Here is a 21,051-nt window from a genome sequence, read left to right on the forward strand (position 1 = left end):
AATTATCTGGCTGCACAAGTAAAAGATGAAAGATATGCAATCTCTTTCTCAGACAGCAAAATCGACGCACCACTTACACAATCATCGCCAGTTCGTGCTATCTCACTTGCCTCAACAATTTCTAATTCTAAATAACCCGTACGGATTAATCGGGTGTTTATGTCAAGGGTTGTACGGCTGTGACTGATGGGTCTTGTTTTGAGGGGCGGTTCACGCTTCCTCTTTTAATTTTGTACCTTCTTCCGAAGGGACCATGCACATGTGCGCATACATTGGCGTACGCTACTACCCCAGTACGTTCCTCACGGCCTGCAACGCGCGTTGCAGCCCCGGCCGTCCTTTGGGCATAATCCTGTTGTACCAGACACTGAACAAAGACGTCCCAACAGGTGAGCGGTACCACGTCTCTGAAACTCGGAGCGTTGCGAACAGCAACATTTCAGCTTACGTTTGCTAAGCTGTCCAAGAGCACATCTTTCAAGGAGAAAATACGTCCCTCGACACTGGCGGGATCGCAGAAGTGCTACAGAAGAAGCTAGGGTTAATATATGCAAAAACTCTTTGCTGTTTCGTATATCGGTTATGTCGAGCCCCACTTCTCTGTTATGTAAAGAAGCATAGGTCGCAAACTATGTAATTCCCTAACTTCACCATCGCAGCCGGGTATCTTAATTTGGATAGTGAAAAATGATTCGCTAAATGACAGTCACCGAGTACAGTACATACTCTTCAAGTTCTTTTCAGTGGGTAAGGGCTTATGCTTGTGTCCTTCATTATTGCAGCTATCCCCGAACGGGAACTGCGTGTCTTGTTTTCCTTTAGACTGTTTTTGACAGCGAGTTGGGACAGACCCTACATAGAGCGAAACTAGGCCATGTTTAAAGCAAACTATTCATAACCAATTTGAATACCGAATGCCTGCTTTGTGCTCCATAGAATAGCTATCCACGCTACCGAAAAGTCATCGCTTGAAATATTGCTCGGTCTGCTGTCGTAGTTACATGTCCTCTACGTGAGCTGACAGCGCTCGCTGCTCTTTTTTTCTTCCGCAATAGCCTTTCCAACCTTACCCGAATGTGGCGGTCCTAGAATCTTTGCTCACTATATCAATGCCCCCATAAAATAAAAAGCCTGAAGCTTCACGCCACGTCGATTTCAAGTTTGCGATTTCATCGCACTTCCCTCATCCAACAGCCTAATCGTGCCAGTCCTCGTTGCTGTCGCTGCTGTCCTCTTACTGGTGACCTTCCTGCTCGGCTCCATGATCTGGGGCACGGCGGTCGGGGCCACAACCACTGCATCCCAGGTGGTCACGGGCATGAACGGAGCTCTAGAAGATTCTCGCATTTTCAAGGGTACCGGCGTCTACTGCCCGTCAGCCGTTCTCAACCTCAGTTTGGAGGGCGCCGTGGTAAGCTTTGGACTTGGAGCCTTTCTAGCGGAGCAATGTCACAAAATTCACAAACGATCGATTTGTCGGTTGCGCCATATACATTTTACCGTTACCTTTCTGCTGCATGTTGCATATGTATGTTTTTATGTTTAAAAATTAGCACGCGACAACAATGACCAAGACCGCCGGGCAGGCATTACGACTTTGTGAAAAGTTACCACCGCATGCTGCGTTTGACCTCATCTCTTCATCTCTGTGGCCCTCTCTTCATTGCTACCACGCCTCACCATTTACCTTCAAAAGGATCGCTGTACGCTGCTCCTCTTCTTTATCATCTCCCTCGAGCCACGCATTGCATCTGCATGCTCAGGCTGCAAAGCTTCTAACGGTCCATGCCGCCACCGCTGGAAGATTTTTGCCGACATGGAGTACCAATTCTAAAGCGCTAACAAAACTACAAGCAAGCAGTGAGATTGAGGCGACGCATACAAGTGAGCATTAGTTTCTTACATCATGTTACATTATTATGTTGTCGCCTGTGTGATGATTCAACAAATGAAACATTATTGCTCATTTCAGATACATTGATTAATATGCGACGATTGTTTTGTAACAAACTCCTACAAAATAAGTGCCCGGCAATACAACCTTCCGACTATCATCTGCAAAGTTAGGCCAATGTTCTTTAGATGTGATAAGGCTTTAAACTGGACAGTGAAAATGCCGCGGTGTTGAAGTTTCACATCTCCCCATTCAATATGAATGGTCCTGGCCGAGTTCGCCATTTCCTCCAACTCTATCCTGTCACTTAGCCTCGTGACCTCGTACAACCTGTCGACAAATCAAAGCCCGGCCATGTCACCTGCCAAGTCCAACCTATCAGAGGTATTCTCGTGAATTTTTAAGGCTGCGAGGCGTCAGAGTGTGGGCGCGATGACAATGGACCATTCTTCCTGACACAGGGTTACTAACGTTCTTGCTTTTATAGTTTTCCACAGGCATGCTAATGTTTTTTCGAGACCGACAGACAACTTCTTTTTCGCCATGTAGGTAACGATTTCGCGTTAGAAAACAATGACGGGCTAATTACGCTGGCATATTTGTTGAAGGGCAACGCCAATGCTGCACTTTGCAGGTGTCCTTGCCTAAGTAGGGCGTGCTGAAACCTCATCTGTGTAAGTTCTTTATAGATATACCAGCTTACACAATAACTCAAGGCATAGTTCAATACGCAGACAGCAGCGCTCCACTGATTGCTTACATGTAGGACGAAAAAATACAGATGGTTTAACTTAGCTATTCATCGAATGTTGTGAGCAGCAGGGCGTGTTTGCAGGATTGTGTTTGTTGTATCTCAGTTGTGTTTCTGTGTTAATCAGGAAGAAAAAAATGCACGGTCCTGCTACTGGCTCTATAGCTGAGCCACCTCCGCTGCATCGTGCGGGCAGAAGAGAAAATAGAGAAGAAAAAAAAAGAGGGAGAGAAAGATGCGCGCTGCAACAGCCGTCGTCCACCACCGAATCGGAGGTGGGTGCAATGACGGCCTACAACAGGTAAAAATTCGGTGGCAGGCTAGCCCCCGCCGTTGTTGTTGTGGCTGTAGGAAGAAAGTAAAGAAAATGCACGGGCCTGCTACTGGCTCTACAGATGAGCCACCTCTGCTGCCTCGTGCGGACAGAAGAGAAAATAGAGAAGAAAATAAGAATGACGGCCTACAACAGATAAAAATTCGGCTGCAGGCTAGACCCCGCCGCAAGCGACAGTGACCTCCCTATCACAGCCCCATCAGGCCAGGACCAGCCACTCTCTCTCATCCCTCCCCCCCCCCCCCCTCCCTAGCCCCCGCCGCGAGCGGCGGTGACCAACCTATCACAGCCCCATCAGGGCCAGGACCAGCCACCCTCCTCCCCCACGGGCCTGCTATGGCTCTGTAGCTGAGCTACAGCTGAGCCAGCTCCGCTGCCTCGAGCGGAGAGAGAGGAAAATAGAGAAGAAAGATAAAGAAGAGGGAGATAAAGACGCGCGTCGCAACAGCCGTCGTTCACCACCGAAGCGGTGACGGGTGCAATGACTCCCTACAACAGATACAAACCCGGTGGCAGGCTAGACCCCGCCGCAATTAAGCGGCGGTGACCTACCAGCAGTCCCATCCTGTAGGGCTAGGAGCAGCCACCCTCCCGATCTTCAAACATTGGGTTCTTGCAATGCGGGTAGCAGTACCGCAGCACTAAAACGCGGCTGTACAAATATGCATTTGAACAATATTTGGTAGTGGCTAAAAATCACAATGCTGGTGTGCACATCTTTCTGTTCCTCCTTTACGTCGTCATGCATTGCGCAAGCATTCGGCTTGAGTCACCACAAACTTGTCAAGTTTTAACACATTTTCGCGCGCTATCATAATTATTTATTATAAAACATACTGCAACAGCTATGTTGCTCTCATCCTACTTCAAAAGTAGCTTTCATCTTTAACCTGTTTCACCCCACAGGCGAGCACAACCAGCGGCATTCTGGTGGGCAGCACGGTGTTCGTTGGCGGAGCGAATCTCTCGCGCTGGCTGGGCGTGCCGTATGCCCAGAGCATAGAGGGAGAGCGACGCTTCGCTAAACCCGAGCCGCTCAACGCGTCTGACCGATGCACTGTGATGGAGGCCATTGTACCCCGCCTCCCGTGCGCCCAGTGGGATAAAAAGAGCGGAATGGTGGGTGACGAGGACTGCCTACGCATGAACATCTGGGCGCCCGCTGACACAACTTCTGGGGAACCCAAGAGGGCGCTTGTGCTGGCAGCCACGGGCCACTGGTTCCAGAGGGGCACAAACGACGTGCCTCAATGGGAGGAGCTGGCTGCTCTGGGTAAAGTATCACGCGAATGATTGTTTAGATTCTGAAGCACAAGTCAGCAAAGGAAGCTGCGCCATACATGCGGTATACGCAGTTTGAAATGGAGTTTGTGGATTTGTCAACTTTGACCGAAGCTTCACCCCTGAACCGCGAGCTCACGGCGCAAGACTTTTGGCTCGCGCAATAATAATCATATGAGCGCGCAGTTTATCACTTTTCTCTGAGACGAAAAGTAATGGCTATAGATAAACCACGCGCTCGCCCTTTACTCCATGAAGGCATCCCCACCACTGTTCACATTTGTGAAAATAATCTGGATAAGCGTCTGAATTGGTATCAGTGTGAATAGCAGCGAAGTTAGTTTATCACACTCGTGACGCATGGCGTCTTATAAGAAGTTTAATCCCACGCGCACTGTTACTCAATCTACCATCCTTATTTTACGAGAGTGTCCTTACTATACCATATCCAGGTTGTCAGCGATCGGCAGGAGGGTGCCTTGTCATATGGTGCGCACACCAACGCCTCCAGGCAGCTTCCTCTTCACAGAGACCGGCTGCAGAAACCGACTTGTATGTGTAGAAGTCCCTTTCATCCAGATGAAAACACCCTACCAACAAAATAACAGCTATTATAATACGGCCCCGTGTGCTCTGCCAAGTGTTTCCCAGCACATATTAAGTTGGCGTAAATATATGAATGCAGTGCTGCGAAGTGTATCGTACACATGAGTGCCGCGATATAAACAGTAGCTGGATATATAGCAGCATTTGGACAAGTTTGATGTCAGAGGATTTATGCTCCATGTGCTTCCGTCCCACTGCATGCTTTGTTTAAGTTTTTGTCGCTTTCTATTTTATACTTTTGATGCGCGTTCTTTCCTGTAGCGAGTTTAAGAGGAATGACATCAAACACCAGCACTGCTGCAGAACGACTACTTGAATTGCTTAAGCACTCCAACAATTGAGATTACCGCTGCGATTGGCCATGTGTACGCCAGGAATTCGTCAAAGTAACTTGGCGAAACTGACCGAGATAAAAAAGAAAGCATTTGTCGGTTCCACTCTCATTGTGTACAAATAAAGCTTAAAATATTCTATGAATGCTTACCTTTGGATCAACAACGTATCCTTGTTGACAGCGATCATACGCTTCAGTACCTTTGTCACCAGGCTGAATGCTGAGAAGCGCTATCGGGATTTGATGTTTTTTACCAGTGACTCTCGTTATTGGTTAAGCGCAGCTTTACTACACACACCACACTGTGAGCATAAAGGCCTTTCTCGACTTTCCCCGTAGCCGGCGTGGTGGTAATGTCCCCTAACGTGCGGCTCGGAGTGCTGGGCTTCTTGCATCCCAGTGCCAAGGACATTATCCCGGACGTGGCTGAAGAGGACGCTATGGCAGCGCTCCGCTGGGCCCAGGAAAATGCGGCCGCTTTCGGCGCAGATCCTTCAGCGCTGATGCTGGTGGGCAACGGCACGGGAGCCTACCTACTCGTACAAGCGGCCGGGAGGCTCAATGCCACCATCGAGCGAGCAGTTCTCGAGGGCTCAGTGCACACCTCTGTGGTCCCTGCAAACACAGTATGTATGGCGGTTACCCCAAAGTGTGGAAACCGAACCGGTCTCCATCACCAGCAGGGTAGAATCCCAGGGAGCACCGAACATTAGAATAATGTCATATTGTTTAAGTTTCTTTTCTTGACTAACATTTCGTGACAAAATAAACAAAATAATAAAAAAGCCCAAAATGATTTTATACTAATGTTGACGTTTGAATGTAATATAATATTGGTAATGTTTTATGTTGCATTAAAAACATTGTATCGTAATAAGGGAACGTTGTTTGAATATGATGTACTAAATGTTTTAAGTAGTGTTTCATTCATAACTCTAAAACAACATAGCAAATACATTTCAAGCACTGGGTCCCAGCACTTTTCACCCTTGTCTTCCAGTAAACATGTGTTAAAATAAAACTCCTTGCAACTAAACCTTTGAGATGATGAGATGATGCTTGCTTTAGAGAGAGGTGGCGAATGGTGGCAGTTACTAGCCCTACGGAACTGGGATGGTAGGTCAACGCCGCTTGCGGTGGGGGCTAGGCAGCCACCGAATTTTCTGTCGTAGGCCGTCATTTCACCCGCCACTGCTTCGGTGGTGGACAATGGCTGTTGTTGCGGCGCGCGTCTTTCTCTCCCTCTTCTTTTTGCTTTCTTCTCTATTTTCTCTTCTGTCCGCACGAGGCAGCGGAAGAGCCAGTAGCAGCCCCGTGCATTTTCTTTTCCATCTTCCTACAGCCACATCGACAACAACAACAACTTGCTTTAGAGTGCATGCATAGCACTATTCATTCGCCACTATCACTCATGAGACACCACTCGGCATATGGATATTGAAACATAACTCTATATGCTATTTGTTCCCTGGAGTGTAGGAGTAGTACAGTATTATGACTGTTGGCTTTGCAAAGCGTACAAGTTGTGTATCATCGCTAGTGGTGGGCCTACGTGTTCGTGGAAGGTTGCTCTATCATTTTAAAGAATGTTTTATTTATAAGCCAAGCAGCAATGGGGGCTAGTTGGTTTAACATTTCAAGAAATTTGCGCGCTACGGCATAAACAAACACACAAGGAAGCAGGAAAACTGACGTACACAGGACAAGTATATTGCGCACTACGGTATAAACAAACACACAAGCAAGCAGGAAAACTGACGTACACAGGACAAGTATACTTGTCCTGTGTACGTCAGTTTTCCTGCTTGCTTGTGTGTTTGTTTATACCGTAGCGCGCAAATTACTTGAGTTGCATTTATGTTGACATAATATATATATATATATATATATATATATATATATATATATATATATATAGTTTAAATACTTACTAAAGCATTACTTGTCTTTATATGTAGCATTGCTAGAACATTAGAAAAAAAGAACATTAACAAAACAAAATAACGATTGAATCAAACAAAGCACAGTAGAACATGCGTGCGGGCTAGTTGGTTAGATGAATCTGATGTGTGTGTGTGTGTGTGTGTGTGTGTGTGTGTGTGTGTGTGTGTGTGTGTGTGTGTGTGTGTGTGTGTGTGTGTGTGTGTGTGTGTGTGTGTGTGCGTGTGCGTGTGCGTGTGCGTGTGCGTGTGCGTGTGTGTGTGTGTGTGTGTGTGTGTGTGTGTGTGTGTGTGTGTGTGTGTGTGTGTGTGTGTGTGTGTGTGTGTGTGATGGACAACGCAGCGCCAGAAGTCATCAGACTGAAACAAAATCCGGCATTGCTCAAATGTTTCGGTGCTACCTCTGATCGGTGAACGACATGGGATTCATATCCTATAGCCATTCTGTATGCTCGCCATTAATGCTGAGCATATTTTTTCAATATTTCCTCACCCGATTGTCAATTACGGACTCCAGTGGAAAGTATTGCTGTATGAAACGTTTGGAGTTCCCCTATATGGCAGCGCCTTTTGAGCTGATATCGTGGCAGGTTATGAATACCCAGCGTTACCCCATACGCACGTTACTGGCGTTAGAGATACGATTGCTCTTACACTCCCTGCTCTCGCCTCTAATGGAATGGCGCCTTCCGTGATTTTAACGCATTCCGCATTGCATAGAAGCCGACGTCTCCCCATTATTTAGCACCCGACTACTTCTTGTAACTAGGCCGACTGTTGGGTGTCAAGCATCCCCTTCTAGTTGAGAAGAGCATACATGTCTTATTTATTTGTTATACTGCGAGCCTTTGCCATGCCAAAAAGGGAAGGCACACAGAAGACTACATGGTTCATTTTAAAGCCGCCTCACCGTGACAGCTAGTAAGATTAGGAATTTCGCTGGGATTTTTAGTATGCTGCTGGGACAGAACCGTGCCAAGTGGAGGGATTTGGGAGATGTCCTTGCCCTGCAGCGGACGTAGTAAGGTGTATGATGATGGTATGTGCTACGAATCGTTGCAAATAGTGCGAAGCGCGTCCCGCGAGCAACATGGTGGCGTCATCTACCATAAAGAAGCTTTACTACTCAAGCTCTTATTTCCGCCGTCATGTAAGCAAAGCGAGAAACTTACGGAAATGTACTGCGTTACTCGCTTAATTTCGTTTAGTTCCGTAATCGTTCCTTTCTAATGACATAGTGTACGGCAAAGCTTACACAAGACACCCATTTACTCGAACGAGATTGTGTTGAACTTTGGTGTATCGGCAGCGTGCTCGTCTCGCAACCAGAAGGCCAGGAAATTGGATCGCAGTATGTTCGGAGTACTTTTATTTACTTTTTATCTATTTCATTTATTGCGGATTTCGCGTTACAACGAACAACGACAATGTCGATACCGACCTTTCTGTGACACGGAGCCCTTACGCCATCGCGTAAAAGTTCTTTGATAGCTTTAGGTACAGCGTGGCCGAGAACGGCTCGTTCGAGCTTTAGAAAACCCCCGAGTATGGCTGCTGCTCTCGATGCCGTCGCGTTGCTCGGTTCTTTTCTTAAACGAAGTCGGCTGAACTAAACAACTGTTTCGCTGAGAGTCTACTCTGATCAGTCATTGTCAGTAGCGTGTCACCATCCCGTGACAGCATATAATAAATATATAACGGGAAATGGCTTTCTGTAGCTACGCAGCTAAGACCACTGGGGTGTGATTTCCTTGCAAAAATGTAACTTTATGAGTCAGTGCGCAGTTCATAGATTAGTAGGAGCATATTGTTACGGAAGACATCGAGGAAGAAGAAGCGGGCAGTGGCGCGGACAGGAATTACGCTCGCGCTAGGCCCGGCAACATTTCATTAAACGTCATCTCACTGTCATCGACCATCTCTCTGTCCTCTGGTCTTCTGTTTACATCGGCTTGCCGTCTCGTAACAATATGATTCTTACTCAACTTGTGGGATTGTGCAATCATTGCTTAACCTAGCTGCTTACCAAAGTTATATAAATACGTTCGAAAATATTTGCATGCACTGCGCGGCAGCTTCATAGGCGCAGCGTATAATAGGTATACGGTCATGCATAAATGCTTTCCCTCCCCTTAAATCTTACCTAGCAAACCTGTTTGCTGTGTTTTCACCTCACAGCTTGACAGTTCTGATTGTTCCTAATGAATACCGTAGTTGCATGATCAAGAAACATCCCTTTGTCTCTGTGTCAGAACAAATGCAGATCCACTAACATCTGAATAGTTTTTCTGAACATGCGGCACTTTGATATCACCTGCAGCTGTAACAAGAAAATTCTCGCTAAGATTGTGTTCCAATGCAGTGTGAGATAGAGCTTATTTAACATTACAACATCGCACGCCTAACTGCTTGCCGACGACAGTTGCAGTTGGTAAATTGACGTTTACTATTGTGACGGTTCTATGGCCTCTGTGTGCTTGACATCAATTTCATTCCGAAAATGTGAAGCAATGGTGCAAGTCACTGTCACATTGCAGGAAGACGCAAGGGGGCACAAGTTCTCATCGATTTTGTTACCATATTTATAGACAAATCGTTGAATTCACTATACGCGCATTGGAGCTGAATGTACCGCTGCATCCTCCTTGCGAGCGGAGTGTCCTTTCAATGCAGTATAAGATGGACCCATCTAAGGAACTCGCTGAGAAACTGGGCTGCAATGTCAGCGACAGCGACACCTGGGCAGCCTGCTTCTCGAGTGCCAGCCTCGAAGCGCTGCTGTCGGCAGCAAATAAAATGGAGCTACGTTTCACACCAGCGTGGGATGCTTACGCCTTGTCGCTGGGCTTCAGCGAAAGGAAGCTTCCCAAAATGAACGACGTCCTGGCCGGAGCTGACATTGCCCAGGTAGGCTTCTCTCGACGTTGTTTCTTTTAGAACGGCACCACTAGTCCTCCAGGTGCAAACCCGGTGACTGCTAAGTTCTGTCGTGGTGACCATGAAGCTTTGCTAAGATCAAGTAAAAACTTGGTCTGTCGAACGACACGTCTCGCGCCGTGTGTCATGTTATATAGTAAGCTGCTCCATGTCCACTTGATTGGCCTCTTGAACATAAATAGTGATTTTTGTCCTTGAGAGGTGATTGATTTTTAATAACATCAGAGATAACGTGACAGGCACGCAATGACATCAGCTCACCGCGTGGTTTAGCACAACCAAGATGTACCGTTATCGCTAATCAACTTGCGTTTAATCACATTCAGTCGCAGGAATTAAGATTGCAATTTTTTTACTAAGTCTAGTGCTACAGATGAGAGGAGAAAACCTCACACGGTATGTGAGGTTTAATAGCGGAGGAGCTCAGGCTATGGTCGATGCAATAGTACAATTCCGAAATAATTTACGCCACCTCAGGATGGCCAACCGTGATGCAAATAAAAAGGCGACAGCCAAGAAAATGAGGACGCGACCAAGGCACTTATATAGAAAAATATAATTTAATTGTGCGAATAAATTGAAGCTGCGCTTGAAAAATGTAAGCAAAGACACGTTCATCTTCATCTCAGGCAACGAGCAAAACTACCAACGAAATCAACAGCCCGCAATGCTAGGAAGAAAGGTGAAGGAAATTATCTAATTCATGATAATCTATTGTTTTGTAGAGTAATATATAGATCCCAGCGAAAGAAAAGACAGCAGGCTATCCATGTGCTGATGAATCAAAGTTTTGCCGTGAGCAAGGTGGGCACGGCAGGCCGAGTTTACAACCAACGGGGTTAGCGACTGCAGTTGGGCTCATGATGATGATAGCGATGTGGATGGTGGAATTCTTGAGAGGCTGCGAAACTGTGAGGGAAAGATCTTAAACAAACGAGGCAGTTATATTTAAAGTTTTCACCATTCGTTTGGGAGTAATGTTTCGCTTAAAATATTCGCCGGATCTGCATTCCACTACATGTGTAAAATTCTTGATAAATGCGGAACTTGTGTCCACGTCAAGCTGAATCAAATATCTATGGAGCGAGATAAGGGAGCCATAGACGTTCTGAACCCACTTGACCATTATCTGTTCTAAACGCTATCGGTGTGTGCTAGTCCAGTACGCACGCATATAACTGCTGCTAATAACCTAATTTTGGATTGAGCCGAAAGGCTCGGCGCTTACCGTCGCCCTGCAGCCTCGATTGATACGTGACTTCTAGACAGAAAGGCAGGCTTGGCACTGACTTCCGATCTATACCCTGATCGATGCAATAGTGCAAGCACAAGCTCGCAGCATTCGTTCAGCTTCTAGCCCATTACTTTAATCATTTGCAGGCGAGGGTTCTCTTGGAGGAGTACGTGAAACCGAGTGCCGTAGCCAGCGGCAACGCTTCGACCGGCGACGCACTGTTCACGTACGCCATTGGGTACCTGATAGGGAGCGACCCAATCAAGGTCAGAGAAGTGCAGCGGTGGCTCCAAGCCGAGGACCACGAGACCAGGCTCAGGTTCCTGACCCTGGCGATATCGGGTTGCAGCGCGCGCAACGTAGCTCTGAGCGCCCTGCGCGGCTACCACTACGTCGTTGACGGCGGTGGACTGCCGCTGTTCGAGCCACTGATGCGAACCAAGGAGGTCGCACAATTTCTCTCCGACGGGTGAGGGCAGTGAGTGGTCTGGCCAGGAGACTAGGATGACTAGCATCACAGCTGCGCCTAAGTGGCATATTTCTGGAGAGGGCGCTAAAACACGCGTTGTATCTTATTAACCTTGAGCATTGCCTCCCCAAAGCTTCTACCTACGACTTTGCCAAGGTCCGCGCAATATTTATTTGTGTAGACACAACGGAACCTGCTGCTTCAAATGTCGATGCAAGAACTCCCGGAGAGACGCAGGCTTCGACCTACTGCAATAGAGCCAAACTGCCTTAAGCAGTGCAGCACTGGGCAGAAAAGGCGAAGCGAGGTTCGTGAGATTGAACGAGCACAGTAAGAGTATGAGACGAAAATAGGAATGGCGAGCAGTGGAGTATTCTGTACAAGGAAACTTAAAATGAGGTCAGAACAGGCGAAAAGGCCGTTCAACCCTACGTAGTACGAGTGCGAGAAAAGAAAATGGAAAAGGAGAGCAATGACGTATTCTGTAGGAGGAAAGATAAAATCATGTCAGTACTGGCAAAAAGAGGCACATAGGATTGAACAGGCACTTTCTATGAGATTATAAGAAGGAAATGGGAAAACAGAGCATTGGCATATTTTGTATGAGGAAAGGTAAAATAAGGTCCCAAAAGGCGAAAATGGTACGCGGCATTAAACAGGCACCTTATGTAAGAGAATGAGAAGAAAATGGTAAATCAGAGCATTGACGTATTCTGCAGGAGAAAAGGTGTCATGAGACCACAGCTGGTAAAAATAGGTTTGGGAGGGGGGGGGGGGGGGGGCACCTTTTGTATGAGAAGAAAATAGGAAAAGAGTGCATTGGTGTATATTCTGTAAAAGGAAAGGTAAAATGAGGTCGAAACAAGCGAAAGGGGGTACGTGGGATTGAATCGGCACCTTTGGTAAGGGTTTGAGAAAATATGGTTAAAGATAGCATTCACGTATTTTGTAGAGGAAAGGTAGCATAAGATCACAGCGGGTGACCATAGGTTCTTGGAAAGGAACGCGCAACTTTTCTAAGCGAAGAAAATAGGAAAGAGCATTGGCATATGCTGTATGATAAAAGATTAGATGAGTTCATAACAGGCAAAGACAGGTACATGGCTTTGAACAGGCACCTTCTGCAAGAGTGTGAGGAGGAAATTGTAAAGCTGATCATTGAAGTATTCTTTAGATGAAGAGGTAACATGAAGTCACAGCGAAACTTGCACGGCTACATTGTATAAGAGTATGAGAAGAAAGTGGGAAATGAGAGCAGTGGCATATTTTGTGGGAGGAAATGTAACATGAGGTATCAGCGGGCGAAAATAGGTTTGCTGTTTGAAACGAGCCCCTTAAGAGTATGGGGAGGAAATGCTAAAGCAGAGCATTGATGTATTCTGTAGGAGGAAAGGTAACATAAGTCACAGCGGGTGAAAATAGGTACGTGGTGTGCAACGGTCAACCTCTGTAAGAGTATGAGAAGAAAATGGGAAAGTGTATTGGTATATTCTGTAGGATGAAATGTGAAATGAGGTCAGAACAGGCAAAGAGAAGTACGTCGCAATGAACAGGAACCTTCTGTAAGGTAGAGGAAGAAAAAAGGCGAACATTAGCATATTCTGTAAGAGGAAAGGTAAAATGAGGGCGAAGAGAGTTTCGTGGGTTTGAATGGGCACCCTCTAACATATGGGATGAAAATGGGAAAGGAGAGTATTGGTATATTCTGCAGGAGGAAAAGTAAAATGAGGTCACCGCAGACGACCATTTTGAACGGGCACCTTCTGTAGGAATACAAGAAAAAAATAAAGCCTTGGCACATTTTATAAGCGAAGATGAAATGATGTCAGAAGAGGCAAAAAGAGGTGTGTATGGTAGAACTGACATCTTCTACACGACTTGTCGTGTTAGCCCAGGTAGGGGGGGCGCAGCCGCACCCGCGCCGGAACGCTGCCCGAGAAAGCAGTCCAGACACCTCGCTCCCAAGCGACGAAAATGACCGCTGAAACGCGTACCTTTCGTTGAGCGGAAGCCGTTGCTTTCTTCAAGCAGGCCTTTGCGAAATGTCCCTTCTTGCCACAGGGGAGACGGCAGCTCTGGCTGGGCACATTGTCCTGGGGTGGGCGTCGCCACTGCAGAAAGGACACCGCACCTCCGGCGTTCGTTGCCCATGCTGCCGCACCTCCGGCGTTCGTTGCCCATGCAGACGTCCCTTGTGCCTATGTTGTACCACCGCGTCCACATTGGGGTCCTGGTCACGAATTTCCGATGACTGATGGCTGTGTTGTCCTCGTAGAGTACTTTGCTGCTGTTGGACGCTTTCCTTTAAGCGAGCCTTCGACAGCGCCGAAGCCAGCGTGAGCTGAGAATTCATTTGCAAAGCTTCTGAGAGCTTTGTGTCGCGGAGCCCGACAACCAGTCTGTCTCAAATCATCCGTTCTTTTAGTTTACCGTAGTCGCAACGTTCCGCCAAGCCGTGTAGCGCAGTGACGAACTGGTCTACCGACTCTCCTGGCATTTGTGCGCGTCTGTGAAAACACGAAAACGACTGATGTTTGGAGTGACTGTGTTCTGTCTTGTTTTCTTGGGTGTGTTCCAATGTTATTTTGAAGTGTATGCATGTAAAGTTAATAGTGCTTGAAAACGGGGGTCATTTTCGTCGCTTGGGAGCGCGGTGTCTGGACTGCTTTCTCGGGCAGCGTTCCGGCGCGGGTGCGGCTGCGCCTCCCCCCCCCCCCCCCCCTGCCTGGGCTAACACGACAGAAATTGAAAAGAAAAGCAGTGGTACATTCTGTAGAAGGAAAGGCAAAATAAGGTCAAAGCAGGCGATAGTCTTTTGTGGAGTGGAACGGGTGCGTTCTGTAAGAGATTGAGAAGAAAATGACGCGGAGTTCATATGTGTCGTACGAAAGAAGGTGAGAAGAAAAAGTAAAGGAAGGTCAAAGCAGACTGGGTTAGCGGTGCCAAATAGGCGCTTCCGCTAATAGAATCATGTAGGCGATCAAATACAGTGAATCTTCTAGAAGTGAAAAGGAAATGTAGACGGCGGTGGTAATAGTGAGAAAGATGTTCACGCAGTGCAGCGGCCACGTCCTTAGAACGATTTCAACGAAAGATAAAAGATAAGAAAAAGGGAACAACTATTGCTCTTATCAAAGAGAATGAAAATGGTAATTCATATACAGGGGATTCAAGGACAAGCTAGAAGAGCGTAGTGATACAGTAGGTGCGTCCTAGTGAAATTCTCTTGTTAACCACGTAACTTCTGATGAACCTTCCTGGTTGAACTTCGTGCTCTTGTGATGGCCACATTGAAGTAACAACTCTAGGCTATAGTTGTTGAAAAAAACTGCATCGAGTGCAACGTAACAACTCTAGGCTATAGTTGTTGAAAAAAAGTGCATCGGGTGCAACGAACGTCAGCCCCGCCGGGGTGGTGCAGTGGTAAGACGCCCGACTACTGTGCCGGAGTTCCCGGGATCGAATCCCGGCCTCGGCGGCTGCGTTTCGATGGAGGCGAAACGAAGTGGCGTCCGTGTGCTGTGCGATGTCAGCGCACGTTAAAGATCCCCAGGTGGTCGAAATTACTCCGTAGCCCTCCACTACGGCCCCCCTTTCTCTCTATCCACTTTCACTCCCACCTTCATCCCTTCCCTTACGGCGCGGTTCAGGTGTCCACAGAGCAAGTGTGACTGATACTGCGCCTTTCTCTTCCTATGAACCAACCAACCAACCAACCAACCAACGAACGTCAGAATTCCACAACCAACGCGCATCTACTGCCATAGTCAAATGCATTAACGGTAATCCATGATCGCGGCAAAACTTTTTGTGTAATTTGCTTTAAAGGACATCATAGCTGGCGTCTTACTGGCGGACCATAGTGAAGATCAGCGCGATAATGTAATATGCTTATCACCCCTAGCCCTGATTTGTTTGCGGAAGATAGAGCGTCGTGCATATTATGCAGTCCGCGAAGCGTACCGCAAGCAGAAACCGTCGCCGTCTCCAAATCAATGCCAGCCACCTCTCTTTGTAGCGGGGTATGTTTGGGTGCCTCTGCTTGTTTACGGGTCGTGATATGGCGTCACATATATTAATGACTTTCAAGACCTGTTTTCATGATTGATGAATGATCCTCCCTAGAAACCGGCTTATTATGAAAACTAATGCTTTTTCTTAATACTTTAGCCCGTATCTCTTGAAATTTCAAGTGAAGGCATGTCCTCTCCTTTTATGCACGTGCTTAGCTGGCAAAGGCCAGCCAGTGTGCAGTCACACGGAAGTATGATGGCAACGGGACTAATTTAATTTTTGCTGATGCCGCCATATATATCGCTGGCGTCGAAATCGAATATTCCTCATCAGAACAGTCTCAGCGTCTCCAGGGCATACCCGCACACACACTCTCTTCTTGTATTCGCCTGCTGATCCCAATGTCATCAATTTGAATCTCGTCATACATAGAAATGGGCGTAATTCAAGAAGTTCCGCATGCTCGGCATGAGCGAGTGTTGGAAAACATTATTTATTAACTAATCCGGAGCACTGCACGATATCCCTCATAATACAGGTAGCGCTTCAAGCCGCTAAACCCTACAATTTACAGGTATTCTTACCCGTATATGGTCTCAATCGATTCCCAGGGAAGTTCCCAGCCTGAAGAACGACCAGGCGTGGCTGCCGTCGGCGAACGCCACGCGCTTCCTTTTCGCCAATGGCACAGAGGTTATGGACAGCGTTACCGCAGCCGCCAAGTGCCGGAGTCTGACCAACGCCGCCGTGTCTGCGTTTCCGTCGGTCCGAAGTAATCCTAGATAGAAGCCGATGGAAGCTTCTGGTCGGCGACGGCTGCTCTTCTACAAAGTTGCCGACAGCTTCGCCTCAATCGGATGAATTTGACCACGAACACATTTATATAGCGTTTTCAAGGTTATGATAAAAAGCGTACACACTGGTGGTGCTAGCCTTATAAGCGCTTATCCCTGCTTATTAATTTCAACAGCTGGATAGTGCTTTTAAATTCCAGCTGACGACACAAGTTTTATTGTATACTCCTATGTTTACTGCGTCGTATTCTTTTTAGACTGGTCTGAATAATATAAAACCGTATTGTAATTTTCGTAACGTAATTATTGCCTCGCTACAGCTTTCTGTAATGTGTTTTGAATAAAGCTGCATACGTTGCCTGTCACTCGGCTAGACAGTTTTGGAATGATCAGGGGCGGAATCCACGAAATAGTTCGCTTTGGAACGCGTTCGCTTTGCCGTGACGTCAATTTGACGTTGTCATGGGTATAATCCCCTTCTGGGTTATACACGAAATTGGCATGGGTATAAGCCCCTTCTGGGTTATACGTAACAATCTCGAAAGAGGAGAAAGACCAATATTGTATAACGTGCGGTAAGAGGGGCACTCGACGGCGTAATTTCAGAACGCGCCGGCAGCCCGGCAGCCGAACAAAAGATTAGAGAAGCCTGCAAGACCTTGCTGCGGAGCGAGGACCCCGCTCAACATAAGCCATCCGCCTAGCGGCTGAGGCCGTGCGAAGCGAAAATGTATCTTCACCAGACCTTAGTTTGCAAGGCTCCTGAGTAAGGCTCCCTTAGGTCTGCATGCCGGGAGATCCAAAAAACGTTTAAATGTTTTGATGATGACTATAGGGGGAGCAGGGGGAACGCAAAGTGTGGGAGGACGAGGGCAGACAATAGACAAAGGCTTTGATGAGCGGTTCCATCTCGGTTTCTTGTATTTTTAAGGAACTATATGCTACCTTCAGCACGTTTCTAAGCTTTAATTGAATGTATTTGGCTACAGTACTACAAATTTATTAAGGCTTATAAAATAAACACAATTTATTTTGGGAGGGCTTCAACATTTCTCGCAGCGCACAGAGTAGTTTCCACTCCCTTATTTTCATGCTTGTCCTCGTTCGGCCATGGGCCGCTTTCAACTCTTCTAAAGCCTGAAGTGCCTCCTCAAAGCATGGTCAGGCATGTTGAAATGATATCATATACGCGCGGCCGTCGAAGCAGCCGATCACATTCATTGAGCACCGCGAACAATAAAAGGGAGACGGGAGGGACCGGCATGTTTCTCGCGCTGAAGCGAACGCCAATTCCGCGATTGACGTCCCCCCCCCCCCCCCCCCGCTTCCTCCAGCGGTGGCGACAAACGGCCAATGAAGCGAGGCGGCGAGAGAGAAAGCGAAAGCGTCCCAAAGCCAACTCTCATGAATCATGAATTGGGTCCCAGGTGATACCAATCACATAAAAACATACATTAAGATATGAGTATAAGCGGAAGTAAGCAGTTCAGGAATGAGGCGAAAATGTGCACAATGAGATGTAGCAGGCGAAGATGTAGCATAGCGGCTGTTTTTTTTTTTTTTTTTTTTTGCAACAGCATTTTTCCTTCATGAGTGGCGTGGACAAAGCTTGTCACCGTAGTGTGTCGAACTGTCAGTAAAGAATCGTGTACACGCGACGTGTCGAACTACCGTCCTCATTTCCCCAGCTGACCGCGCGAACCACTACTCTACACCGACTTCCTCAGTACGAGTCCGTACCTCCTCTTGTCTAGCGTAAGGACGCCACACGACGCTGAAGGAAATGATAACAGCGTCAATAAGAGAAAAATATCTGAACAAATTTAAGGGTCCTGTCCTCGAGTATAGGTTATGGAAGACAACGAAAACATTTCGAAATCTGTGCGTTCGAAGTGAAACAAAGACAATGAACCTCTCGCTAGACCAAGGAGATTATATGGGACTTCTGGAATGCAGGTGGTGCGTTAGAAGTGAAGCCGACCTCCGCCATCTTACAAGGGGCAAAAAGGACATATCGCCGATGGGTCTTTTCATATTGTTACGGAAGAGAAAGAAGATGCGGGCAGAGGCGCGGGCAGGAGCCCTAGAAAAAGGTCCACCGTACGTCTGCAGTCCGCGCCCACACAGCGGCCATCAAACTCTTGAAGAAGAGCATAAAGGCCAAACAACCCGTGCGTGGCAAGAAGAGCATCAAGGACACAGCCCTCCGGGTAGACGCTGCAGAATGCCGACGCGGCCATGCTGCTAGGCCTACTGGGACTCCGCGGAGCCGCAGCTCTGATAATATGGCAAGAATGGGGACGCCAATGGACCCTCCGGTAGTCGCTGTGACTTCTGCAAGCACAACGGCAGGCTGCGGTAACGAGCCTTTACCTGGAGCTAGCACTTGGCCACAGAGCAACGTAGACATTACTTCGAATACGAGGACAACGCTCGGGCCGCTACCCGAGCTAAACGATACACATCAGGCTATGGATGTGCAACAGGAAGTCGTCACTAACGCTTCTCAACGGACACCCCGGCTGGTCAAACTACCTGGGCCACCAGTCAACACACCACCGGCAAAGAAGGTAAGGGCCGCCCCTGATAAGCTAGCATCCGCTTATCCAACACCAGCCTTGCAGAAATCCTTCACAGTGCATATCAGACCTACAGTGCAGTTTGATATCACTAAGATACCCACCAGAACAATGCAGAGAGTAATAGACGCAGCGCTTGGTACCACAGGTTACCAGGGGTTTGTAAGCCACAGGGCATCTAATACTGTCACAGTACATTTAGCCACCATTGAGGATGCACGCAAAATGACCACAGTAACACAGATTCCAATCACGACAGAGGAGTATCTTCCTGTCCAGACCTATTTTGCGTCAGGTCCAAATACTCAGCGATGTGTCCTCTATGACCTAGACCTACAAGATTCCCCGGAGACGGTGGCCACAGACCTAATATCAGGAACACATACTGTGTTAGCCGCACGTCGTATGGGGAACAGAGGCACTTTTCTCATCACATTACAGGGACCAGATACTCTTCCGGACAGATTTTACTACAATGGCCACATAGTGCGACCCAAAACGTACAAACCTAGACCGGTTCACTGTTACAGGTGCTACAGAGAAGGTCATTGCAGAAATTTTGTCCATATGGAGTTAACCCCGAATACATAACTGAATCTGGAGAAGCGAAATTCAAATGCGGCCTATGCAAATCTGATGATCACGATATCACTTCATCTCAGTGTCCGACAAAAAAGCGAAAGCTCGAATTAGCAAGGGCTGGACGACATAAACAATATGCACCGTTAATGGTTAAAAACAGATTTGCAACTCTGGCCGAAGAGCTGTTTGATGACCCGCTAGAAGAAGAAGAGCCTGTTTAGGTGGTTGCACAGAACAGTGCATCTTTTGCTTCTACGCTAAAACATGGACGACGCACAAAACGGAGCACAGTGGCATTCACTACTGATGATTTTCCGGACCTTAAAGACTGCACAAGCCAGCAGGATGCAATAGAAAAAGAAATTGCGATGCTTTCAGCACAAATTGCACAGCTGCGACAAAAGAAAGCACATATAGCCCAACGACGAAAGGAGAGCTCAGAAAAACAGAAAGAAACGCTTGCAGGCAGTACGACAGCAAGGTTAGTGGATGCTCCGAATTGTAAACCTGCCGATAACATACCTATTTGGAAGGCGGTACTGGACACGCTTACGCAACTGACACACCTCATTCAGAGCAGCTTACATCATGGATAGAAGTAGCCGAAACAAGTGGCAACAGATTACACAATGGAACTGCAGAGGGCTCTGTAATAAAGTTGGGGAAATAAATACAAAACTATTGTACGGCAAGCTACATTCATGGGCGTTCTTGATACAGGAGCACAATAGGTTATATTCAATAACAGGATATATAGGGTACCATTGTCCTTCTATCCCTGATAAACGAGCAAGAGCAGAGGCCGAAACACCAGGAAAAGCTGCCGTTTACATTAGGGCCAACATTCCCCAAACGCCACTTGACTTGAGCAAGTGGTGCAACACTCAGCAGGAAGTAGTTGCTGTACTCACGCGTCCGAACAAAACGCCCCTTATATTAGTGTCCATGTACGCTCGGCCAAGAAACACAGTGCTTAATCTTGGATGGGTTAAGCATATTCGCCATTCATACCCTGGAATTGCGATACTAATCGGTGGAGATTTTAACGCTCCGCACACCGTATGGGGATATGATTATGATTCTAAAAGGGGTGATCAAGTTCATACTGCCTTCACAGAAATGGAATTTACACTGCTAAATCATCCAGGAGTCGCAACACTACCTGCAACACAAACACGCTCACCAGACTTGACGTGGTGGAAGGGCCCTGGTGCACCGCAATGGCAGGCGGAATTAGATGCGTGGGGTAGTGATCATGTCCCCACTGGTATTGGTCTTAATTTGGGACATATGAAGAAAATT

At 47.3% G+C, this 21,051-nt stretch overlaps 1 protein-coding gene across 1 annotated transcript; it reads left to right on the forward strand.

The window, feature by feature from the left end:
- The first annotated feature begins 1,261 nt into the window (after window positions 1-1,261).
- On the forward strand, window positions 1,262-16,580 carry LOC146178869 (carboxylesterase 4A-like). The gene is made up of 6 exons (XM_084580057.1): window positions 1,262-1,411; window positions 3,886-4,252; window positions 5,540-5,826; window positions 9,814-10,047; window positions 11,458-11,780; window positions 16,406-16,580. The coding sequence occupies exons 1-6, from the start codon at window positions 1,262-1,264 to the stop codon at window positions 16,578-16,580; spliced, it is 1,536 nt and encodes a 511-aa protein (XP_084436183.1).
- Window positions 16,581-21,051: the final 4,471 nt, after the last annotated feature.

This window comes from Amblyomma maculatum, chromosome 9 (genome assembly GCF_055883805.1).
Source record: "Amblyomma maculatum isolate TAMU_Amacu chromosome 9, ASM5588380v1, whole genome shotgun sequence".
Lineage (NCBI taxonomy): Eukaryota > Metazoa > Arthropoda > Arachnida > Ixodida > Ixodidae > Amblyomma > Amblyomma maculatum.